At 38.3% G+C, this 22,142-nt stretch overlaps 3 protein-coding genes across 3 annotated transcripts; all 3 read left to right on the forward strand.

Annotated features, from left to right (window-relative positions):
- Positions 1 to 10,342: 10,342 nt before the first annotated feature.
- On the forward strand, positions 10,343 to 10,945 carry LOC109192679. Its single transcript, XM_019343373.1, has one exon. It carries the CDS (start codon positions 10,343 to 10,345, stop codon positions 10,943 to 10,945), a length of 603 nt encoding a protein of 200 aa, XP_019198918.1.
- A 1,624-nt stretch (positions 10,946 to 12,569) lies between these two features.
- On the forward strand, positions 12,570 to 13,616 carry LOC109192681. The gene is made up of 3 exons (XM_019343374.1): positions 12,570 to 12,808; positions 12,875 to 13,110; positions 13,225 to 13,616. The coding sequence occupies exons 1-3, from the start codon at positions 12,570 to 12,572 to the stop codon at positions 13,614 to 13,616; spliced, it is 867 nt and encodes a 288-aa protein (XP_019198919.1).
- Positions 13,617 to 17,209: 3,593 nt separating this feature from the next.
- On the forward strand, positions 17,210 to 21,800 carry LOC109192698 (phenylalanine ammonia-lyase-like). Its single transcript, XM_019343401.1, has 2 exons — positions 17,210 to 17,879; positions 19,829 to 21,800. The coding sequence occupies exons 1-2, from the start codon at positions 17,482 to 17,484 to the stop codon at positions 21,576 to 21,578; spliced, it is 2,148 nt and encodes a 715-aa protein (XP_019198946.1). The 5' UTR covers positions 17,210 to 17,481; the 3' UTR covers positions 21,579 to 21,800.
- The last annotated feature ends 342 nt before the right edge of the window (positions 21,801 to 22,142 follow it).

Raw genomic sequence — 22,142 nt, forward strand, 5'->3', positions numbered from 1 at the left:
GATGGTAGTAATGATCGGATGATCAAGTCTACCAAGAACATGTTAAATGCGAGATTTGACATGAAGGATATGGGTTTGGCTGATTTAATCCTCGGGATTAGAATCATTAGAAGACCTGATGGTCTCGTGTTGAGCCAATCACATTATATTGACAAAATCCTTGAAAATTTTAACAAGGATGATGGTCAAATGGCTAGAACACCGTTTGATGCAAACATTCATTTAACCAAGAACCACCGAGAAGGTATTTCACAAGTGGAATATGCTCGGGTTATTGGTAGTTTGATGTATCTTATGAGCTGTACTAGGCCGGATATTGCCTACGCGGTTAGTAAACTCAGTAGATATACGAGTAACCCCGGTGCTATACACTGGAAGGCAATAGTAAAGGTTATGAGATACTTGAAGAATACTCGTGATCTTGGACTGCACTATGGGAGATATCCCGCTGTACTTGAAGGGTATAGCGACGCGAACTGGATATCTGATATTAAAGACTCTAAGTCCACGAGTGGCTACGTGTTTACACTAGCCGGTGCAGCCGTTGCATGGAAATCCTCTAAGCAAACTGTGATAGCTAGATCCACGATGGAATCTGAGCTGATAGCGTTGGACAAAGGTTGTGAAGAGGCTGAATGGCTACGCCATTTTATAGAGGATATTCCTAATTGGGAAAGACCGGTACCTCCAATATGTGTGCATTGCGATAGTCAAGCCACAATTGGGAGAGTACAGAGTCATATAATGGTAAGTCTAGACACGTGCGTCGTAGACATAATACCATTAGACAACTGCTCACAACTGGTGTTGTCTCGATTGACTACGTAAAGTCAAAAGACAATATAGCGAATCCACTGACCAAAGGGTTAGGCAAAGAAGTTGTGGAGAAGTTAACACGAGGAATGGGTCTAATGCCCTTGGACTAAAAAGTTCTATAGTGGATACTCAACCTAACTGGCACCTAGGTTCAATGGGACAACTAAATTATAGAACGGAGCGTGTCACTGTGGGGGTCTCGGACTCTCTACCACTCCTCGTTAAAACAGTGACTTCCGCAAGAGGCTAGCATGTTAATGCTTTAATGATTCTTGAGTATACGGGATACTCGAGAAAGAATCACCTATGTAAGAGAGAAGTGAGGGTCGCTTCAAAGGAGAATTGTTGGGCACAATTCTTTAGAAACTATTGCAGAACTAGGAACGGTGGCCCACGACCAAAACGGGCACACTCGTGAGAGCAAGAACATGGTTGGGAGATTCTTGTGTGAGATATGTCATCGTCTACACAAACGGCAGTCGGTTCAAAGACATCGCGTTCTACCGTACAGCCAGTAGAGTAAACATGTCTTCACAAAGGATGGTTTAAAGGGTATAGTGACTCCCTACCTATCCTATGCAGGGATCGACCGTTTGAACACAGTTGTTTCCGATTTTAAAATACCCCGAAAATCAATTTTTCATTCATGTGGGAGATTGTTGGAAAAAAAATAGCTTAAAATGTCATAAAATGGCATATTAAGTGGCTATTTTGTGGTACAATTATCAGAGGGGTCCACTTCTGATTTGGGCGGGTCAAAGTGGATTCGGGTTCTTCGTAGTGAGACGAAGAGATTGATATATTGTACGCTCAAAACGGATAATGGGTGAATGAGATATTGATTCTCAAAGTAGACCCATTTGAGTTGGAAAATGAAGGGAAAAAGTGAGATTTTGTCCCACATTGGTTTGGAAAGAGGATTTGCCCCCCTTATATACAAGAGCTCTTTTGAAACTTGTAGAATTGTATAGCATAGAGGCTCTCTTACGCGCGCGGACGCGGGGGGGGGGGGGTGCAAATCAAATTTCAACTAGACGAGATTGAAAAGGCTTGATTCAAGCCCGAGCTCAAATTCCAACTAGACAAGATTGAAAAGGCTTGATTCAAGCCAGAGCTCGTGTGCGCCGGCACGAATGTCGTCCGGCTGGCCTAGCGGGCTAAGTAATGCCAAACTTTTGCGGGCTAAGTTATGCCAAACTTCGGAATCAATTTTCTAACACATGCCACTGGATGTGGCCGAAACTGGACCTTGCTGCCATTTAAGTTTCGGCCATCATGGCCGAAACTTGTAGTTTTGACCAAGCGGGCCGAGACTAGAGAGGGCGCCATGGCCGAAACTGGAAGTTTTGGCCTACACGAACATGTACTGCTTTCTGTGACCGTTGGGTGTTCAATTCTTACTGTTACGGAATTAATTCTTTGAATTAATTCCAATCTTAAATTTTTGAATTGAAACCCATGGTAATGGTTGCTGTTACCAGGTGTAGTGGGAGGTGCCCTAAAGTGCCCTATTAAGAGCTATTTAATCCTTCAACCCTATATAAGAGAGGGTAGAGGCAGCAGATTTTACACACAGAATTACACAACACGAAAGTATAATTTCCAGCCTCAAAACTCTCTGCTTCTACTCTTTCTTTAGCCATACTGTGTTCATAGCCTTGTCTTCTTTGCCGGATTCCTTGTTTGGGTGCTCAAACATTGAATCACAAGCAAGTTTTATCCTGGGAAGCCTAGGCCACAAAGCTCCTAGCACTTTTGGGAGGTGGCAAATAAGGTTTTAAGGAAAGAGTGATCGCTTGACTCTTGCAAAAACCAACACCAAACACTAGCCAAATTCTCCATCTTTCCTTCCCTATTTTTCCAGAAAATAATAATCTTATTTATTGGATTATTATTTGTTTTTCTACCAACGATTCCTACAATAAATTTATAAATATTAATGATAATTTTTATTTTAAAATACTGTATAATTAACAATTTACAATTATTTTGTTTATTTAAATATTTATATAAAAACTAATTTATTATTTATTAAATCTAATTATTTTATAATCAATAATTATCATTCTATAGTTAATTCTCTCTCTTTTATTATTTTTATTTTTATTTTATCAAACTAGGAGGGGATCACTTGAAGCCAAAGCTCAAATGTAAGAGACCCTGACCTTTTTAACCCAAGAAACATCCAACTTATCTTCTTCCAAAAAAACTATTGAAGGAGAATAGGAGAAGTGTCAAACACCTACACACTATGAACTCGCGTGAGAGAAAAGCTTGCAGGGAATTCTACGCCCCATCTCCTGGTTTCATATTTCAAGGAGATTAGGCACCGAGTTGCTAGGAGCCTCTCAGATCAGCCACATATTCACATGCTTCACTACCTCTTTTACAATCATTCTTATTTAATCATCATAGTTTGGGGGAGACATTATAGGAAAACTTTACAATAGTAGTCGACTCTAGTAGTCAATTATTTTATCAATAACAATATTTTAGTAATTAATTAAATGATGTTGATTTTACTTATTATTTTATCAAAACTCCCTTTTAACAAACAAATATGCATCTTAAAAATGTAAATAAATAATAAAAACACACAACAAATTATTAATCAATTTTAAAAAGCTAAAGCATATATATACCTTACTAGTTATAAATATGCGTGACGCGCATTTATAATTTCCCAATAATAAAAGTGAAATTATTTTATCAAAATAATAGTAAAACGAAAAAGATCTTATAAGCTCACAAAAAAAAAAAAAAAAAAAAAAAAAAAAAAAAAAAAAAAAGAGATCTTATAAAATAATAATTGTAAGATGTACCTTGGCATTACATATACACATAAACTTAAAAAAAAAAAAAAAAAAAAAAAAAAAAAAAAAAAAAAAAAAACATTGAATTTGATTGACCATTGATAGTGTTATTTATTGGTCATGAGTGGTTAATCACTATATGAAATTTTCTTTGATGTGTTTGACTATTTTAGTTGTGTAGCAAACTAGAAATGCTACATAATAGCTTAATTAAATTACACTAGTCTTCCTTTCAAATAAAAAATAAAAAATTACACTAGTCTATGCTATGTTAATTGACAAATTAACAATAAATTTAATTTTGTTTACATTAATATTATATAGGGAAAATGTACAAATAGGCCATTGATGGGAGATAGCAATTAAACCATCGAATTCGAATAAGTTCCAAATTGATCCATGAACTTGGAAAAACAGTGGAATTAACATTTTTATCAAGTTACCAACAAGTTTTTGCTAATAAGGATGCCATGTGAATATTTTAATTTCAATTTTTTTTTATTATTATTATCCTACTAAGTATTTGACCCTTTTAAAAAAAAAAAAAAAAAGACAAAAATGAACTATTTAAAATTTTTATGTATTGCGTTATTAATTTCTTATAGAACTTTAGTTGTCAACAGGTCTAGGAGGATTAAATAGCCATGCATACAACTAAATCACCAAGTCTACATAACAGTTAATAGACCTGTTGACAGTTAGGAAGTGTTATAAGAACGCAATACATGAAAATTTTAAATAGTTCATTCTCCTTAGTTTTTTTTTTTAAAGGTGAAATGCTTAGTAGGATAATAATAATAATAATAATAATAATAATAATAACAACAACAACAACAACAACAACAACAACAACAATAATAATAATACTAATAAATAAATAAATAAATAAAAATTAAAATATACACATGACATCCTAATCAGCAAAAACTTGTTGGTAACCTGCTAAAAATGCTAACTGTACTTTTTTTCCAAGATCATGGATCAATTTGAATTATTCGAGTTCGATGACTTAATTCAATTAATTGTTATCCCCAAATAATTTAATGGCCTATTTGTACCTTTTCTCTATTATATAGAGTAATGTTATCCACTCCTCCAAAACTTTTCATTCCTAATCTCCCACTAACATGACATTTATACAAACACACACATATTTTTTTTAAAAAAAATGTAGGCGAGGGCGGAGGCGGTTGCCCCCTAACCCCCAAAGTCCCTCCGCCCCTATCAATCATTATGTATTTCAGTAATTTATTTTGAATCATTTATTTTTTATATATTTAAGTTATGTTTGAAAATGATTAGTTGTTGTATTTATGGCCATTAAACTATTAGACATTTCACTAGCTTAGTGTTTAACCATGTATTGATGTTGTGTACTTGAAAGGTTGTATATGATCACTATATAAGTGAGTGAAGGTGAATGAAAGACTACACACTTACATGGTTATGGTTCACAATTGTGTTCTTCTCCTTCTCCCTTCTTATTGCTTTATTCTACACATGTATACACATACATACAAAACTTGGGCTATTACCGTGCAGACACCGCGAGACAACTAACGAGTTGATAGGCCAAAACGCAACACGTTATCAGCAGCTCAATACACACTCGGTGAACGGCATTGGTTAATTAGTAACGAACAACCACTGTTCGAGAACTAACCCCGAAGTTCTTACAACATTGCAAAGTTGTTGTTCGTACAATGGAGCATGAACCAACATTGTGCTTGGTTGATAGTGCAACCACGCATACTATCCTAACAAATATGAGGTTTTTTCGTACCTTAAACAAATCAAGTAGTAGTATTTCTACCATTACTAATGATGAGGTACAAATAGTAGGCTCCGGAAGAGCATCCATCATCCTCCCTAAGGGTACAAAGCTACTAATTGAAAATGCTTTGTTGTACCCTCAATCTAAACGAACCTTGCTGAGTTTCAAGGATATTCGTTCAAATGGTTTCCATATTGAAACCAAGACTAAGAACAAAGAGGAGTTCTTAATCATGACTCAATTGATCACTAGTCAAAAGCGGGAGGTTGAGGAACTTGCCTCCTTATCTTCTGGGTTATATTATACCTATATACAACCAATGATTCATTTGTTGCACTAACCATGAAACTCAAAAATCCACATTCTTTTCAAATGTGGCATGACCATCTAGGTCATCCTGGGCAGAATATGATGGGTCGGATCATATCTAATTCTATTGGACATAACCTGTCGAGATCTCAGGTACTTTAGCCAAATATGTTTACATGTGTGCCTTGTGCGAAAGGTAAATATATTATACACCCATCGCGTACTAAGGTTGGACATGAATCGCCTATATTTCTGCAGACATTGCAGGGCGATATTTGTGGACCTATTAGTCCACCTTCTGGACCACTTAGATATTTTATGGTCTTTATTGATGCTTCCACTCATTGGACTCATGTTAGTCTACTGTCCACGAGGAACAAAGATTTCGCCAAATTTGTTGCGAAAATTATTGAGTTGAATGCCCAATTCCCAGATTATCCCGTTAATTCAATAAGAATGGATAATGCTGGAGAATTCACGTCAACGGTTTTCAAAATGATTATTGTATGGCCTTGGGAATCAAATTGGAGCATCATGTACCTTATATCCATACTCAGAATGGCTTGGCTGAGTCTCTGATTAAGCGTATTAAATTGCAGAAGTTCGATTTACCGGTCTCATGTTGGGGACATGCAGTATTACATGCTGCAGCTTTAATACAAATCCGGCCCAGTGCATATCATGATTATTCCCCCTTGTAACTACTACGTGGTGTAGAACCTAACATTTCCCATCGGCGTGTATTTGGGTGTTTAGTTTATACCCCCATACCACCTACAAACCGTACCACCATGGGCCCACAGCGAAAACTAGGTATATATGTTGGTTATGAATCTCCTTCCATCATTAAATACCTAGAGCACATGACAGGAGATCAGTTTGCCGCGAGGTACGCTGACTGCATTTTTTATGAAGATCATTTCTTGGCATTAGGGGGACATAAAATACCTTATTTAACGAAATGCCGAGAAATTTCATGGGATGAAAATGATCTTCAGTACCTAGACCCATGTACTAGTCAAACTGAACTAGAAGTTTAGAAAATTATTAATTTACAAAATTTAGCAAATAATATGCCAGATGCTTTTGTTGATAACCCTGCTGTGAATGGTCCTTCGAGAGTTTAAGTCCCCAAGGGACCAAGTATGCACACTGACACTCCTCATCGCCAGAAGCGCAGGAGACCACTTGGTGCAAAAGATTTAAATCCGCGGAAGATGAGAATTGGTAAAATATCTCAGTCACTCCAAAACAATGTTAACCATCCTTAAGACGGTCGTCCCGAAGACGGAGAACCCAGTGAACCTGCACGTGCTCTAAATAATATAAACACTGGGGATGCGGAACATCCAGATCAGAATATTTTGGGAAATGACGATGATCTGGTTGATGTCAATATAGAAACGACCATAAATTTTGTTGATACAGGAGAAACATATAACAGAGATTTAATAGTCGTCGGCATCACTTTTGCCTATGGAGTTGCCTGTAATATTCCACAAAATAATCTGGATCCAGAACCAAAGTCAATAACTGAGTGCTGAAAGCGCTCTGACTGGTTGAAGTGGAAACAGGAAATTGAGGCAGAGCTCAACTCGCTTAATCAAAGAAAAGTTTTTGGTCCCACCGTACTTACCCCAAAAGATGTGATCTATTTGTACAGAAGAGGAATTAAAACAATGAGGTGGTTAGATATAAAGTGAGATTGGTAGCTCAAGGGTTCACGCAAAGACCCGAAATTGATTTTGATCAAACATAATCTCCTGTTATTGATGGCATTTCATTCCGCTATTTAATATCACTGGCAGTAAACATGAAATTTGATATGCAGTTGATGGATGTACTATGTAGTGACAGCTTACCTTTATGGGTCACTAGATGCTGATATACACATGAAAATACCCGAGGTTATTCAAAATTCCAATATCAGGGAGAAATATCGAAACATGTATAGCATCAAACTTCAAAGGCCATTATATGGCTTGAAGCAATCTGGGAGAATGTGGTATAACCATTTGAGTGAATTCCTCCTAAAGAAGGGATATGTTAAAAATTATATTTGCCCTTGTATATTCATTAAGAAGTCATCTAATGATTTCTGTATTATATCTGTCTATGTCAATGACATGAACATTATTGGGACAAAGAGAGACCTTATAGAAGCATGTTCATGCTTAAAGGCAGAATTTGAAATGAAAGACTTAGGAAAAACCAAGTTTTGTCTCGGCCTGCAGATCGAGCATCTCCCCAATAGAATTTTCATTCACCAAGCTGACTATGTTAATAAATTATTGGAGAAATTCTATATGGATAAATCTCATCTCCTTAGCACTCCAATGGTAGTCCGATCCCTTGAAGCGGAAAAGGACCCATTTAGACCTAAGGATGATAATGAGGACATACTAGGACCTGAAGTTCATTACCTAAGTTCTATTGGAGCCTTGCTTTATCTGGCTAATTGCACTAGACCGGATATTGCTTTCTCGATGAATTTACATGCTAATTTAGTGCATCTCCAACCAGAAGACATTGGAGTGGAATAAAGCATATCTTTAGATATCTCCAAGGGACAAAAGACCTTGGTCTTTATTTTGAAAACAACCAGGACACTACTTTGACGGGGTATTCAGACGCTGGTTATATGTCTGACCCTCATACTGCTAAATCGCAAACTGATTATGTTTTCCTTTGTGGAGGTACAACTATATCTTGGAGGTCCATTAAACAGACCTTAGTTGCTACCTCATCTAATCACTCGGAGATAATTGCTTTATATGAAACCGCACACGAATGCGTATGGTTGAGATCACTAATACAGCATATTCATCGCTCATGCGGAACAATGAGCAATGTTGTTTCCCCGACTATCCTATATGAGGACAATGTAGCATGTGTTGCACAGATGAGTAATGGGTACGTTAAAGGAGACCTTACTAAAATAAAATTTCTCTCTAGGGTTCTATTCTGCCTTTCTCCTTGGAGCGCCGAGGTGGTTTGCAGATCATCATATGTTTCTTCTCTACGGCGAAGCGCCGATTTTCTTCCTTGGTTACTGAGTATGCAGGCAGCAGCGTCGACGAGAGTCGTGGAGGGACTGACGAGACGATGGGCCGACATGGTTCTAGAAGAAGACGAGGTCTTTGCACCGGCGGAAGAGGCGATCGGCGAGGAAGCAGTGCCGGCGGAGGAGATGTGGAGGATGGTGGGGAGGTTTCTGACGACGAAGATTATTAAACTCGAGTTTATGAGTCAGGTTATGGCTTCGGTGTGGCAACCGGTAACGGGTTTGCAGGTGACAGAAATTCAACCGGGGCTATTCTTATTCGTTTTCTATCATGAAACCGAGATGCAACACATTCTTGACGGATGCCCGTGGTCATTCGAGAATCACACCTTAATATGCAGGCAGGTCCGGGATGGTGTAGTTCCTGTTACAATTGCTCTTGATACAGTTGATATGTGGGTGCAGGTTCATGAACTTCCGCTAGGATATACCTCTGATGTGATTTCAGAGCAAGTTGGGAATTTTCTGGGAAACTTTGTTCAGATTGGTGACAGGTTTGCTAATGCTCCATGGAAAACGTTCTACCGTATTAGGGTTTCTATCCCTGTTATGAAACCGCTCTAGCGACGTATGAAGCTTTTGAAACGAGATAAGACACCTTGGTGGGTGAATTTTAAGTATGAGAGGCTGCATAATTTTTGCTTTTTCTATGGTATGCTTGGACAGTTGTACAGGTATTGCTTGAAGGCCCGGGAATCGGCCTTATCGGTAGACCAATATCCCTATACTGATGAGCTGCGTGCCGGGCAGAGAAGGGGACCGCGCAAAGTGGGTGCGCCGTGGTTGCTTGACAAGGATGGAAAGTCGGTACAAGCGGCGGCGACCGTAGCTTCTAGACTGCCAGGAGGACCGTCCGCCGATGTTGCGGTGTGCTCGGATCCTGGCCGGCGGGGGCACGAGCCGTTTGTAGTGGCTGCGACAAAGAAGAGGCGGGAGGCAGATGAGGATAGCATGCACAGAGGATACGAATCGTGATATTGCAATGACAGAGGTTTCAAAAAACTTGTCTATGGCGGGTTCTGGTTCCCAGACCCGCCCATCATCATGAGTACCCTCATCTGGAACTGTCGTGGCTTAGGCAATCCACGAACAGTTCGCGAAGTCGTTGACCTTGTGTCACGTAAGAAGCCGGATTTTGTTTTTCTCATGGAAACTAAGGTGGGACGTATACATGCTGAACGTATTCATGTCAAACTTGGTTTTGATGGGTTGTTTTTTGTTGATAATATTAGATTGAGTGGTGGACTTTCTTTGCTGTGGAAGAAGAATAACACGGTAAGGCTCATGAGTTTTTCGAGGAATCATATTGATGTGGAGGTTAGTATCACTGGTTTTCCAAATTGGCGTATGACATGTTACTATGGCTATCCGGACCTCAACAGGCGGCATGAAGCATGGGAGTTAATTAACTTGTTAGCACCAAGATATGACCTACCATGGGTTATGGTGGGCGACTTTAATGATCTCCTGTTTCAGTATGAGAAACGAGGGGGTAATCCGCATCCAGACAACCTCCTTCATGGTTTTGGGGATGTTGTTCAATAGTGTGGATTATCTCAGCTACCAATGAATGGGTACCAGTTTACTTGGGAAAAAGGAAAAGGGACGGTGAACTGGATTGAGGAAAGACTGGATAAGGTACTAGCTACGGAGAGTTGGTGTGGTGTTGTGCGTGGGGCTAGTGTGACTAATTTTTTGACAAGGGAATCAGACCACTCTGCCTTATTCCTAGGGATCCATGACCATAGTAGACAAGGAGGTAGAAGAAAAAGGGGTTTCCATTTTGAGATGGCATGGCTGCATGATGAGGGATGCAGAGGGGTGGTGGAAACGGCGTGGGAAGATGGGAGAAATATGGGCTTTCAGGATTGTATTCTTTATTGTGGAGATCGTTTGTCGAGGTGGGGCGATGATCGTTTTCATAAGTTTGGAGAACAGATCATGAATCTACGCAAAGAGCAGTTGCACATCAGAGGACTCACTGACACAGCCTCATTAGCTGAGTTCCAACACTTGGAGACGAAATTGAGTAGTATGGAAGCTCAAGAGGATGTTTACTGGAGACAGAGAGCCAAGCAGCACTGCTTAAGAACGCCGATGCCAACACAAAGTTCTATGACAGGTATGCCTCTCACCGTAGAAAAGAGAATAGTTTATCTAGACTTATGAATGATAGTGGGGATTGGGTGGAAAGAAATGCAATGAGGAACATTATTCTGGATTATTTTGATAAAATATTTTGTTCTGGTAATCCTGTCAACGGAAATTATTTGTTTGAGAAAGTGGCATCACGGGTTACCCAGGCTCAAAATGAAATGTTACTTAGACCCTTTGAGATAGATGACGTCAAAGATGCTCTGTTTGCAATGTACTTGGAAAAAGTCCCTGGCCCGGATGGAATGAACTCGGGTTTTTATCAGCACTTCTGGGATGTGGTGGGTGGGGATGTTTCAAATTTTATAGTGAATTGCTTAAATTCTGGTTCCTTTCCCCCTGGTTTAAATGAAACGGATGTTGTGCTAATTCCTAAGAAAAATACTCCTGAACTGGTCACTGATCTAAGGCCAATAGCTTTGAGTAATGTGGTTTACAGAGTTATGGCTAAAATGATTACTCACAGGATGAAACCTATCATGGAGAATATTATATCTGAGTCACAAAGTGCTTTTATACCTGATAGACTTATCACAGATAATATACTAATAGCTGCAGAGGTAGGGCACTTCTTGAATAGGAAGCAATGTGGGGCGGTTGGTTGGGGAGTCCTAAAATTGGATATGGCCAAAGTTTAAGACCGAATTGAGTGACCCTTTTTACGAGGAATGATTATGGCACTGCGCTTTGATGATAGGTGGGTAGAGCTAATTATGATGTGTGTTTCTACTGTATCCTATAATTTTCTAATTAATGGATCCAGGAGTAATCCGGTCACGCCCACGCGTGGATTAAGGCAGGGTGATCCCATATCCCCCTATCTGTTCATTATCTGTGCGGATGGGCTTTCTTTGTTACTACAGCAGGCACAAGATGATGGCTTGATTCATGGGTGCAGGGTTGCTAAGCCCCCCCCCCCCTCCCCCCCCCCTCCCCCCCCCAGATCTCACACTTATTTTTTGCAGATGATAACCTATTGTTCTTCAACGCTAATATGCAGGAAGCTACAGAGATTAAGAACTGTTTATCTGTTTATGAGAAATTGTCAGGACAGGTGGTCAATTATAATAAATCCAGTATATGCTATAGTAAGAATACATGTAGGGAGGAAGTGGCACAGATTTTAGGAGTTGTCCGGGCTCCTAATTTTGGAAAATATCTAGGCTTGCCATCATTTGTTGGGAGGAATAAGAAAGCAGTTTTTGCGTATATTGAGGATAAAATCAGGCAGCGAATTGGGTCATGGAATAAGAAACTACTGTCACAGGCGGGGAAAGATATCCTATTGAAAAAGTGTAGCTCAGGCTATGCCTACTTTTTCAATGAGGGTTTTTTTGCTACCTATATCTGTTTGCACAGCCATTAAACGAGTACTGAATCGTTATTGGGGGGATCAAGTACTGACCGGGGCATTCACTGGAAAGCATGGGATAGATTGTGTATCCCAAAGAAATATGGAGGTCTGGGATTCAAAGATCTGTGAGCATTTAATTTGGCAATGCTAGGTAAACAGACATAGAGGATGCTTACTAACACTGGCTCTTTAGTATCCCGTGTTTATAAAGCAAGATATTATCCTAATCAGACTTTCTTTGAAGCATCCTTAGGAAATAATCCAAGCTATTGTTGGCGCAGTATTATGGCAGCTAAAGATATGGTATGTGGTGGGGTGAGACGCCGTATTGGGAATGAAAATTCTACCTTAATATGGGAGCACTTAGACCCTATGATCCATATGGAGATGCCACCCCAGTTATCAGGAGCTAAAGTGGAAGGATTGATTGATCAGGATACTGGGACTTGGGACCCTCAAATTGTAGTTGATATCTTCCAACCAAGTGACGTGCCTAGAATTCTAAAGATACCAGTTTCTCCAGAGTATGATGATGTATAGTACTGTCATGGGGACCTGAACGGATGCTATTCTGTAAAGAACGGTTGCAGGCAAATTATTGGAAATTATACAAGTAGCAATAATGGGGAATTTGATAAATGGCTTACCCTATGGAAGCTAAAAATACCCCCAAAATGGAAGACATTTTTATGGAGAGCTATAAGTAATATCCTTCCCACTACCACCAATTTGCTTATAAAGAGGGTGGATGTTGATCCAACTTGTGCCATGTGTGGAATCATGCAAGAGGACACTATGCACTCATTAGTAACGTGTGGTTATGCAAGTTCCATATGGGCCTGATCTAACCTTCCAATCCCCAATATTGTGACAAATGTTTTCCATGAGTGGTTTAGTGCAATCTTAAATGTTCTAGACACTAATGAAATTATATATGCAGCTGCAATACTATATCACATCTGGAGAGCACGAAATGGAGCGGTTTGGGATGCCTGTTTACCGTTGCCCGGGAAGCTAATTACTATGACAGTTGCCAACATGCAAGCATGGCGAGCTGTCCACTGCACAACCGCCGCAAGGATGGCCGACGACACTGCTGCAGCCGATACCGCCGGCCTCCCACTGCCGCTGCCACCCGACGCTGCTGCCTCGACATCTACAGCTATGGTGAAAGCGGCTACTGCACGGCCAAGGAGGTGTTATGTTGACGCCAGATATCATCATTCCGTAAATTCGGCCACAGTGGGTGCAATTTTGCTCGACGAGGACAGAAGCTACGTTGCGGCATTCAGCATCCCCTTACCAAGTTGTTTATCCCCCCCTCATGGCTGAAGCAGTTGCGTGCAAAGAAGCGTTATCATGGTTACGAGCGCGTGGTGAACAGGCCATCCAACTTTATACAGATTGCCATACGTTGAAATGCTACTTATCCTCACCAGGGACTCCGCCTCGATCATAGATATGTTATTCATAGCTGCAAAGCTAGCATGTCTACTTTTTTTACCTGCTCTGTTAATTTTGTTCCTAGATCGCAGAATTTATTAGCTCATACTTTAGCATCCGCAGCTTTTGATCAGACTACGGCTATGTATTGGGACTCTGTCCCTCTTGACTCTATTTCGGTTTATCTCTAATATAACCACATTGGTTTGCCTTCAAAAAAAAAAAAAAAAAAAAAAGGAGACCTTACTAAACATATCGCTCCTAAATTCTTTTACCCACATGAATTCTAGAAGAGTGGTAAGATACTCATTGAAAAGGTTCGCTCTAGTGAAAATCTGGCAGATTTGTTCATTAAGACCCTGCCTACATCCACCATTGAGAAGTACGTTTATAAAATTGGGATGCGAAGGCTAGGAAGACTGTTGTTTTCAGGGGGAGCGACAAACTCTAAAGTTTAAATCTGGAAGATGATGCCCGGAAGGCTTACAGTTGTACTCTTTTTCCCTTAGCTAAGTCTTTCTCCCACTGAGTTTTCTTAGGCCAAGGTTTTTAACGAGGCAACCGATGCAACCCATACTTTATACTACATGTACTCTTTTCCTCGACTAGGTTTTTCCCACAGGGTTTTTCTAGCGAGATTTTTAACGAGGCACGAGTATAATTATTTAATGGCCAAGGGGGAGTGTTGTAAATATTTATATGAGTTAATACCCATTTTGGTCCCTCAACTATTAGCTAATGCGCAATTTAGTCCCAAACTATTAAAAGTACCCAATTTAGTCCTCTAACTTGTGAAATCATACCCAATTTGGTCCTCCGTTACAATTGCCATCCATCCACCGTTATAGAGAGAGGCAAAAGCGTCATTTTATCATAGTCAAGGGACCAAAATGGGCATTAACATAGTCGAGAGACCAAAATGGGTATTATTATTATTATTATTATTATTATTATTATTATTATATTTGACATTGGTGTCTCCTGCCACCATATTACTACCTATTATTTTAATAACTAAAATGTACCACAAAAAATCATGCAAGGTCTTTTCTCTATTTTTTTTCTCCCTCTTGGGGCCCACAAAAACCATTATCACTCAGGAGTTTAAAATGCACACTCTCTCTCTTTCTTCTCTATCCTGCAACTCATATTCGACCCTACAAAAATCAACAAAAAATAATAGATAGGGTTGCTCTTAGTTTAGTTTTGTATATCAAGACTAGGGGTGTGCAGTCGGTTAACCGAACTGTTTTAACCGAAATTTTTAAAAATTTAACTGTTAACTGAACTGAACTTTGTATTACCGAATTAACCAAATTGAATTTTTTTTTTTTTTTTTTGGGTTAATCGGTCGGTTAACCAATTAACTGAACTTTTTAAAGCTAAAGTTTTAAATCCTAAAAATAATACAGATAATAATAAATTTAATTAAAACAATGCATATAATAATAACTCCATGAGAAAATATACAATAACAACATTACGAATTTATAGAGATTTTACATATTAGATTATATATTCAGTTCCAATATCAAATATCAATAATAATAATAATAATAATAATAATAATAATAATAATAATAATAATAATAATAATAATAATAATAATAATAATAATAATAATTTATAGAGATTTTACATATTAGTCCCAATATCAAATAATAATAATAATAATAATAATAATAATAATAATAATAATAATAATAATAATAATAATAATACCCATTTTGGTCCCTCGATTATGTTAATACTCATTTTGGTCCCTCAATTATGATAAAATAACGTTTTTGCCCCTTTCTTTAAGGGTGGATGGATGACAATTGTAACGGAAGACAAAATTGGGTATGATTTCACAAGTTAGAGGACTAAATTCGGTAGTCTTAATAGTTTGGGACTAAATTGCGTATTAGCTAATAGTTGAGGGACCAAAATGAGTAATAACTCAATTTATATTTATGGTCATTAAACTATTAGACCTTTCACTAGCTTAGCCTTTAATCATGTATTGATGTTGTGTACTTGAAATGTTCTATATGATCACTATATAAGTGAGTGAAGGCGAATGGCAGTCGTTATATCATAGACCGCGGTGCATGTGCACCGTGGTAAAAAACGGCGCCGTTTCTTTAAGTAAAAGAAACGGCCCGCCGTTATAGTTAACGGAGTCCGCTTGTTTGGTGTATTAAACACCAACTGATACTACAGTATATCTAAACCGACACTGCAGTTATATCAAAATGATACTGTAGTTATAGTGAAATGAAACTGCAGTGTATACAAAATGAAGATGAATAACATTTCACATATTTGGGTGTATATTGTACAATGAAGCTGTAATTATATCAAAATGATCATGTAGTTGTGTTTTAATGAAACTATAGTGTATATAAAATAAAATTAAATAAAATTTTCACATATTTGAGTCTATAAATATCGAATGAAACTATAGTTATATCAAACTGAAACTGTAGTTGTGTTGAACTGAAACTGCAGTGTATACAAAATGACACTGAATAACAGGGTTACTTTTTGCAAAAGGGTGCGAAACAGCAGAAAACAAACACCGTTTCTTTTCATTTAAAAAAAGACACGCGGTGCATGATTGATCATGCACCGTGGTGCATGATATAATTTTCCGGTGAATGAAAGACTACACACTTACATAGTTACATGGTTGTAGTGCTCAATTGTTTTCTTCTCCTTCTCCCATTTTATTGCTTTATTCTACACACGTATACACATGCATACAAAACTCGAGTTATTACCATACAGACAACGCGAAACAACTAACGAGTTGATAGGCCGAAACGCAACAAGAGTGGTTTATTGCTTTAAGTATTCTTCAATAATTTTTATAAAGAAATTTATCCTTTCAATTGCTCCAATCTTACGCTACCGTTATAATCGCTCTAATCTCATTACTCTTCAAAATATACCCTTAATCATATTTATACACTTATTTTCAAAAAAAAAAAAAAAAAAAAAAATTATACACTTAATCATAGTTATTTTACATCACACAAAAAAATGTCAAAACTAAAAGGATAATGCTATAAGGATAAAAAAAAAATATTTCATTATATATTGATATAACAATATATAATTCGTATTTGATTAATAAGTACATTTATTTTTTAATGGGGGATGTATCAGTTAATTCATGATAATCGATAACCAATAGATAAAAAATAAAATAATTTATTGACACTTAAAGAAAATTTTGATCTCTATACCATTATCCAAATTAAAATTAAAACATCTTAAATGTTGTGAAAACTTCACCAAGATTCTGACATGTATAAACACAAAATTTCCACTCAACCAACCCCTAAAAAAAATAGACACACACCACACACACATTATATTGCATGTTACATCAACGTTTACAAAATCTTCAATTCCCCTCTAGATCAACGGCCAAGATTAATCTCCCAAAGTTGTTCCCAACTACCCCAAATTGGAAGTCTCCTCCATTACGTTGGTATCTGTCTTCCTCTTCCATCTTTACACTTACCTAACAAAATTGGTGTCTTTATTTGCACCACAGCCCTTACCTACCTCGCTACCATCCCATAGCCATATTCCTCACCGATCTCTCTCTCCCCTGCATCTTTATATATATATATATATATATATATATATATATATACCTCCCTCATCTTCTCATCTCTCAATCCCTCAATTTTCTCCAAATCCCATTATTCCCCCTAACATTTCTTGAACCATTTCACCACAGTCCCTGAGAAAAAACATAATGGCCGCTATAGTCCAAAACGGAACCCACCAGAAGAAGGAAGCTATGGAGTTCTGCGTGAAAGTGGACCCGTTGAATTGGGGCGCGGCGGCGGAGGCCGTGAAGGGGAGCCACCTGGAGGAGGTGAAGCGGATGGTGGCGGAGTTCAGGAAGCCGGTGGTGAAGCTCGGCGGCGAGACGCTGACGGTGGCCCAGGTGGCGGCTATCGCCTCCCGCGATAATAATGCCGTCACGGTGGAGCTGTCGGAGGAGGCTCGGGCCGGCGTTAAGGCTAGCAGTGATTGGGTGATGGAGAGCATGGGCAAAGGCACTGATAGCTATGGTGTCACCACCGGCTTCGGCGCCACCTCCCACCGCCGCACCAAGCAGGGCGGCGCTCTTCAGAAGGAGCTCATTAGGTATACATAACAACTTCTATTTATCTTTAAATTGCTTGAATTATGACACAAATTACCATCCTTAGTTTTAAGGGAAAATCATTATTTTAGATCATCAATTGTTTTACAAATGTGAATTTAGTTTTTAATTTTTAATTTAAACTAATTGAACCTTCAATTATTTTAAATTTAAATAATTAAATCTTTTAAGGTAATTAATGATCACTATAAAATAATGATTAGAGAATTTAATTGACGAAATTTAAAATAATGGTTTTATATATATATATATATATATATATATATATATATATATATATATATATAATTAACAAAAGTTTTTGAACCACTCACTTATACATAGAGAATAAATGTCAAGGGATTTTTAAGATATCGACAAATATACGAAATATCATACATAGATGCGACCAGTTACGTCATGGTATAGTGCTAAACAAGACTTTAGAAATTTTTATAATTTAACATGAAAAATATAAATTATGGTTGATAGTATTTGTATAATTTTTTTATTTAAAAGTTTATACTTTTTGAATATGATTTAATTTTTAATTTTAAATAAATATGATTACTTCATTTTAACGAATATCAATAATCCTGATATTTGTTGCAAGTTTTACAGAGTGTTTTTAAATATTAATAATCATGTTATTAAATAATTTTTAAAGCTAACTATCCATCTATTATATAATCTGATGACATCTAAGTTATCATTCTAAATGGATAGTTATAGATTTGAATTCCGATGGTGAGAGCTTAAATTCTTTGGACGGTAAATATTTAGAAAATTTTAAAATAAATATTGAGAGTGTTTGGTAAATAGATGTTAGCCGATTGAGTTAATAAGTTGATTAGTTAATAGTATTAACTGATTTTAGAAAAGTGTTTTGTAAATTAATTGTTTGCTGATAGTTGATTACATTCAAAATGACTTTTTAAAAAATTGATGGAAAAAGTTATTTTAATCAGATTTTTGAATTTTAGAATTTTAAAGTAATAAGTTATTATAAAAATCTAATTAAAACATAAAAATTCTAAAAATAACAAGTAAAAGAAAACCAAAAATATAGTAATTGACAAAAGAGGAATATTCAAGATTCACGAATGCGCGATTGATTTAGGAGATCTAGTCAACGCTCTGCCACGTGATTTTTGTTTAGTCGTCTCGTGGCACATGTTTCCGATCAAGATTTAATTTTTTTTTTTTTTGAGGATAAGATTCAATATTTAGTTGCATAAAAAATAATAATTAATTCCTTAGATTCAACCGTTTGTCTCCTTGGATGCAAGAAGGCGAAATTCCTCCATGTTTTCGATCCTCACAACGAACCATCACACGAGTGAGTGCACACTATGACTCCAAAATTCTATTATGAGTCTTTTGAGTGAAATTTTTTACGGAGAATCAACTTAACTACTTGTAATAATATATTTTGTCTTTTATATATTATGGAGTATTATCTTTTATCATATTTACTATTCATTAAACAAATTAACTTCTTTTTTTGTTTTTTTTTTAATTTTAAATTTAAATTTTTTGCTAAATAGTATTTTTTAATGTAATTTATAAATATATAAATTTTAGAGTAATATTAGTATTCTTCCTAAAATTATCCCTCCCAATTTCCCCTCCCATTGTGTGGTTGTATCTAAGTATTTAATTAAAAGTTTGTAGAATCTGCCAATTTGACACTCAATAAATATAAGCCACATTATGAAAAAAAATATTAGAAGAAATTTAGAAAGGGTAAATAATTTTTTTTCTAAATTTTATATACTAATACTAAATTAATATTATAAAAAATTAAATTAAAAATAAATTTAACTAAATCTTGTTAATTCAAGTAGACACAAAATGAGGGATGAGTATAAAGGATTTTGGTGAGAAATTTGATTATAAACTCAAATCCATTATGTGTATTGGACTCAATCTTAAATTTTGTGTTGGGCAGGTTTTTGAATGCCGGAATCTTTGGAAATGGAGGAGATTCATGTCACACGCTGCCACACTCTGCAACCAGGGCCGCCATGCTTGTGAGAATCAACACCCTTCTTCAAGGCTACTCAGGGATAAGGTTTGAGATCTTGGAAGCCATAACCAAATTCCTCAACCACAACATCACCCCATGCTTGCCCCTCCGCGGCACCATCACCGCCTCCGGCGACCTCGTCCCCTTATCCTACATCGCCGGTCTGCTCACCGGCCGCCCCAATTCCAAGGCGGCGGGCCCCAACGGAGATTCCCTCACCGCTGAACAGGCCTTCCGCGCCGCCGGCCTTGACGTCGGATTCTTTGAGCTGCAGCCCAAGGAAGGGCTGGCGCTCGTGAACGGAACCGCGGTGGGGTCCGGCATGGCGTCCATGGTTCTCTTCGAGGCCAACGTCCTCGCGGTTTTGTCGGAGGTTCTCTCCGCAATCTTCGCAGAAGTTATGAACGGAAAGCCGGAATTCACGGACCATTTGACGCACAAACTGAAGCACCATCCCGGCCAGATCGAAGCGGCAGCGATCATGGAGCACATCTTAGACGGCAGCTCTTACGTCAAATCCGCCCAGAATCTCCACGAGATTGACCCGTTGCAGAAGCCCAAACAGGACCGCTACGCTCTCCGCACGTCTCCCCAGTGGCTCGGCCCGCAGATTGAAGTTATTCGGGCCGCCACCAAGATGATCGAGAGGGAGATCAACTCCGTCAACGACAACCCCCTCATCGACGTTTCAAGGAACAAGGCCTTGCACGGCGGCAACTTCCAGGGAACCCCAATCGGCGTGTCGATGGACAATGCAAGACTAGCCCTAGCTTCAATCGGAAAACTCATATTCGCGCAGTTCTCCGAGCTCGTTAACGATTATTACAACAACGGCTTACCGTCCAATCTCACCGCCAGCCGGAACCCTAGCCTGGACTATGGGTTAAAGGGCGCTGAAATCGCTATGGCTTCCTACTGCTCCGAGCTTCAGTTCTTGGCTAATCCCGTGACTAACCATGTCCAGAGCGCTGAGCAGCACAACCAGGACGTTAACTCCCTGGGGCTGATCTCGGCGAGGAAGACGGCGGAGGCGGTGGAGGTGCTGAAACTCATGTCGTCGACGTATCTGGTGGGGCTGTGTCAAGCGATTGATCTGAGGCATGTGGAGGAGAACGTGAAGCATGCGGTGAAGAACAGCGTGAGCCAAGTGGCGAAGAGGACTCTCACCACCGGCGTCAACGGGGAGCTTCACCCGTCGAGGTTCTGCGAGAAGGACTTGCTGCGAGTGGTGGACAGAGAATACGTCTTCGCCTACGCCGACGATCCCTGCAGCGAAACCTACCCATTGGTGCAGAAACTCCGGCAAGTACTGGTCGATCACGCCCTGCAAAACGGCGAGAAAGAGAAGGACGAAGGGACCTCCATTTTCCAGAAGATCGCGGCGTTTGAGGACGAACTCAGAGCCGTTTTGCCCAAGGAAGTGGAGGCCGCGAGAGCCGCCGTGGAGAGCGGGAACTCCGCCGTTCCTAACAAGATCAAGGACTGCAGGTCTTACCCATTGTACAAGTTTGTGAGGGAGGGACTCGGAACCGAACTTCTCACCGGCGAGAAGGTCAGGTCGCCGGGTGAAGAGTGCGACAAGGTGTTCACGGCGTTGTGTGCGGGTAAAATCATTGATCCATTGTTGGAATGCCTCGAAAGCTGGAATGGCGCTCCACTTCCCATTTCTTAGTTTTTTTTTTTTGTTTTTTTTTTTTGTTTTTTTGTTTTTTTTTTTTTTAAATTATTGGGTGAATTCTTAAAAAATGTGTGTTATTGTAGTATAGCGGAGAGTAATGGTGTGGGTTTTATTAGTTTTAAAATATTAATGTAAAAGTAGTAATGTCATTTGATGACATTAGTGAGCTAAACATCCCACTTCAAAATCCAAATAAACTTGTGAATTTAATTCCCATTTTTTCTCTTTTCTTTTTTCAAACATATTCACATGAAAGCAAATTACGGAGTATTACATAGAGTCATAGATGGGACACGTCCCAACATGATTGAAGCAGTTCATTTTCACATATATTGATGCAATTGTCTGATCCAAATTTGTGAAGTTTTACTTGTTTAAAATATCGAATTTAATATTGGGCAACTTTTCCCATTTAATAACTAGTTTTATAAGATCATCCTTATTAGTTGGGGTTATTAGTTGGGGATATTAGGGGGAGAATGTAAGAGTGAGTAGGAAAGAGAATAATGTGAGAGGGGAGGGAAAAAAAAATCAAAACTGATTTTATAAAAAAAATAT

Source organism: Ipomoea nil, unplaced genomic scaffold, assembly GCF_001879475.1.
Source record: "Ipomoea nil cultivar Tokyo-kokei standard unplaced genomic scaffold, Asagao_1.1 scaffold1830, whole genome shotgun sequence".
Taxonomy (NCBI): domain Eukaryota; kingdom Viridiplantae; phylum Streptophyta; class Magnoliopsida; order Solanales; family Convolvulaceae; genus Ipomoea; species Ipomoea nil.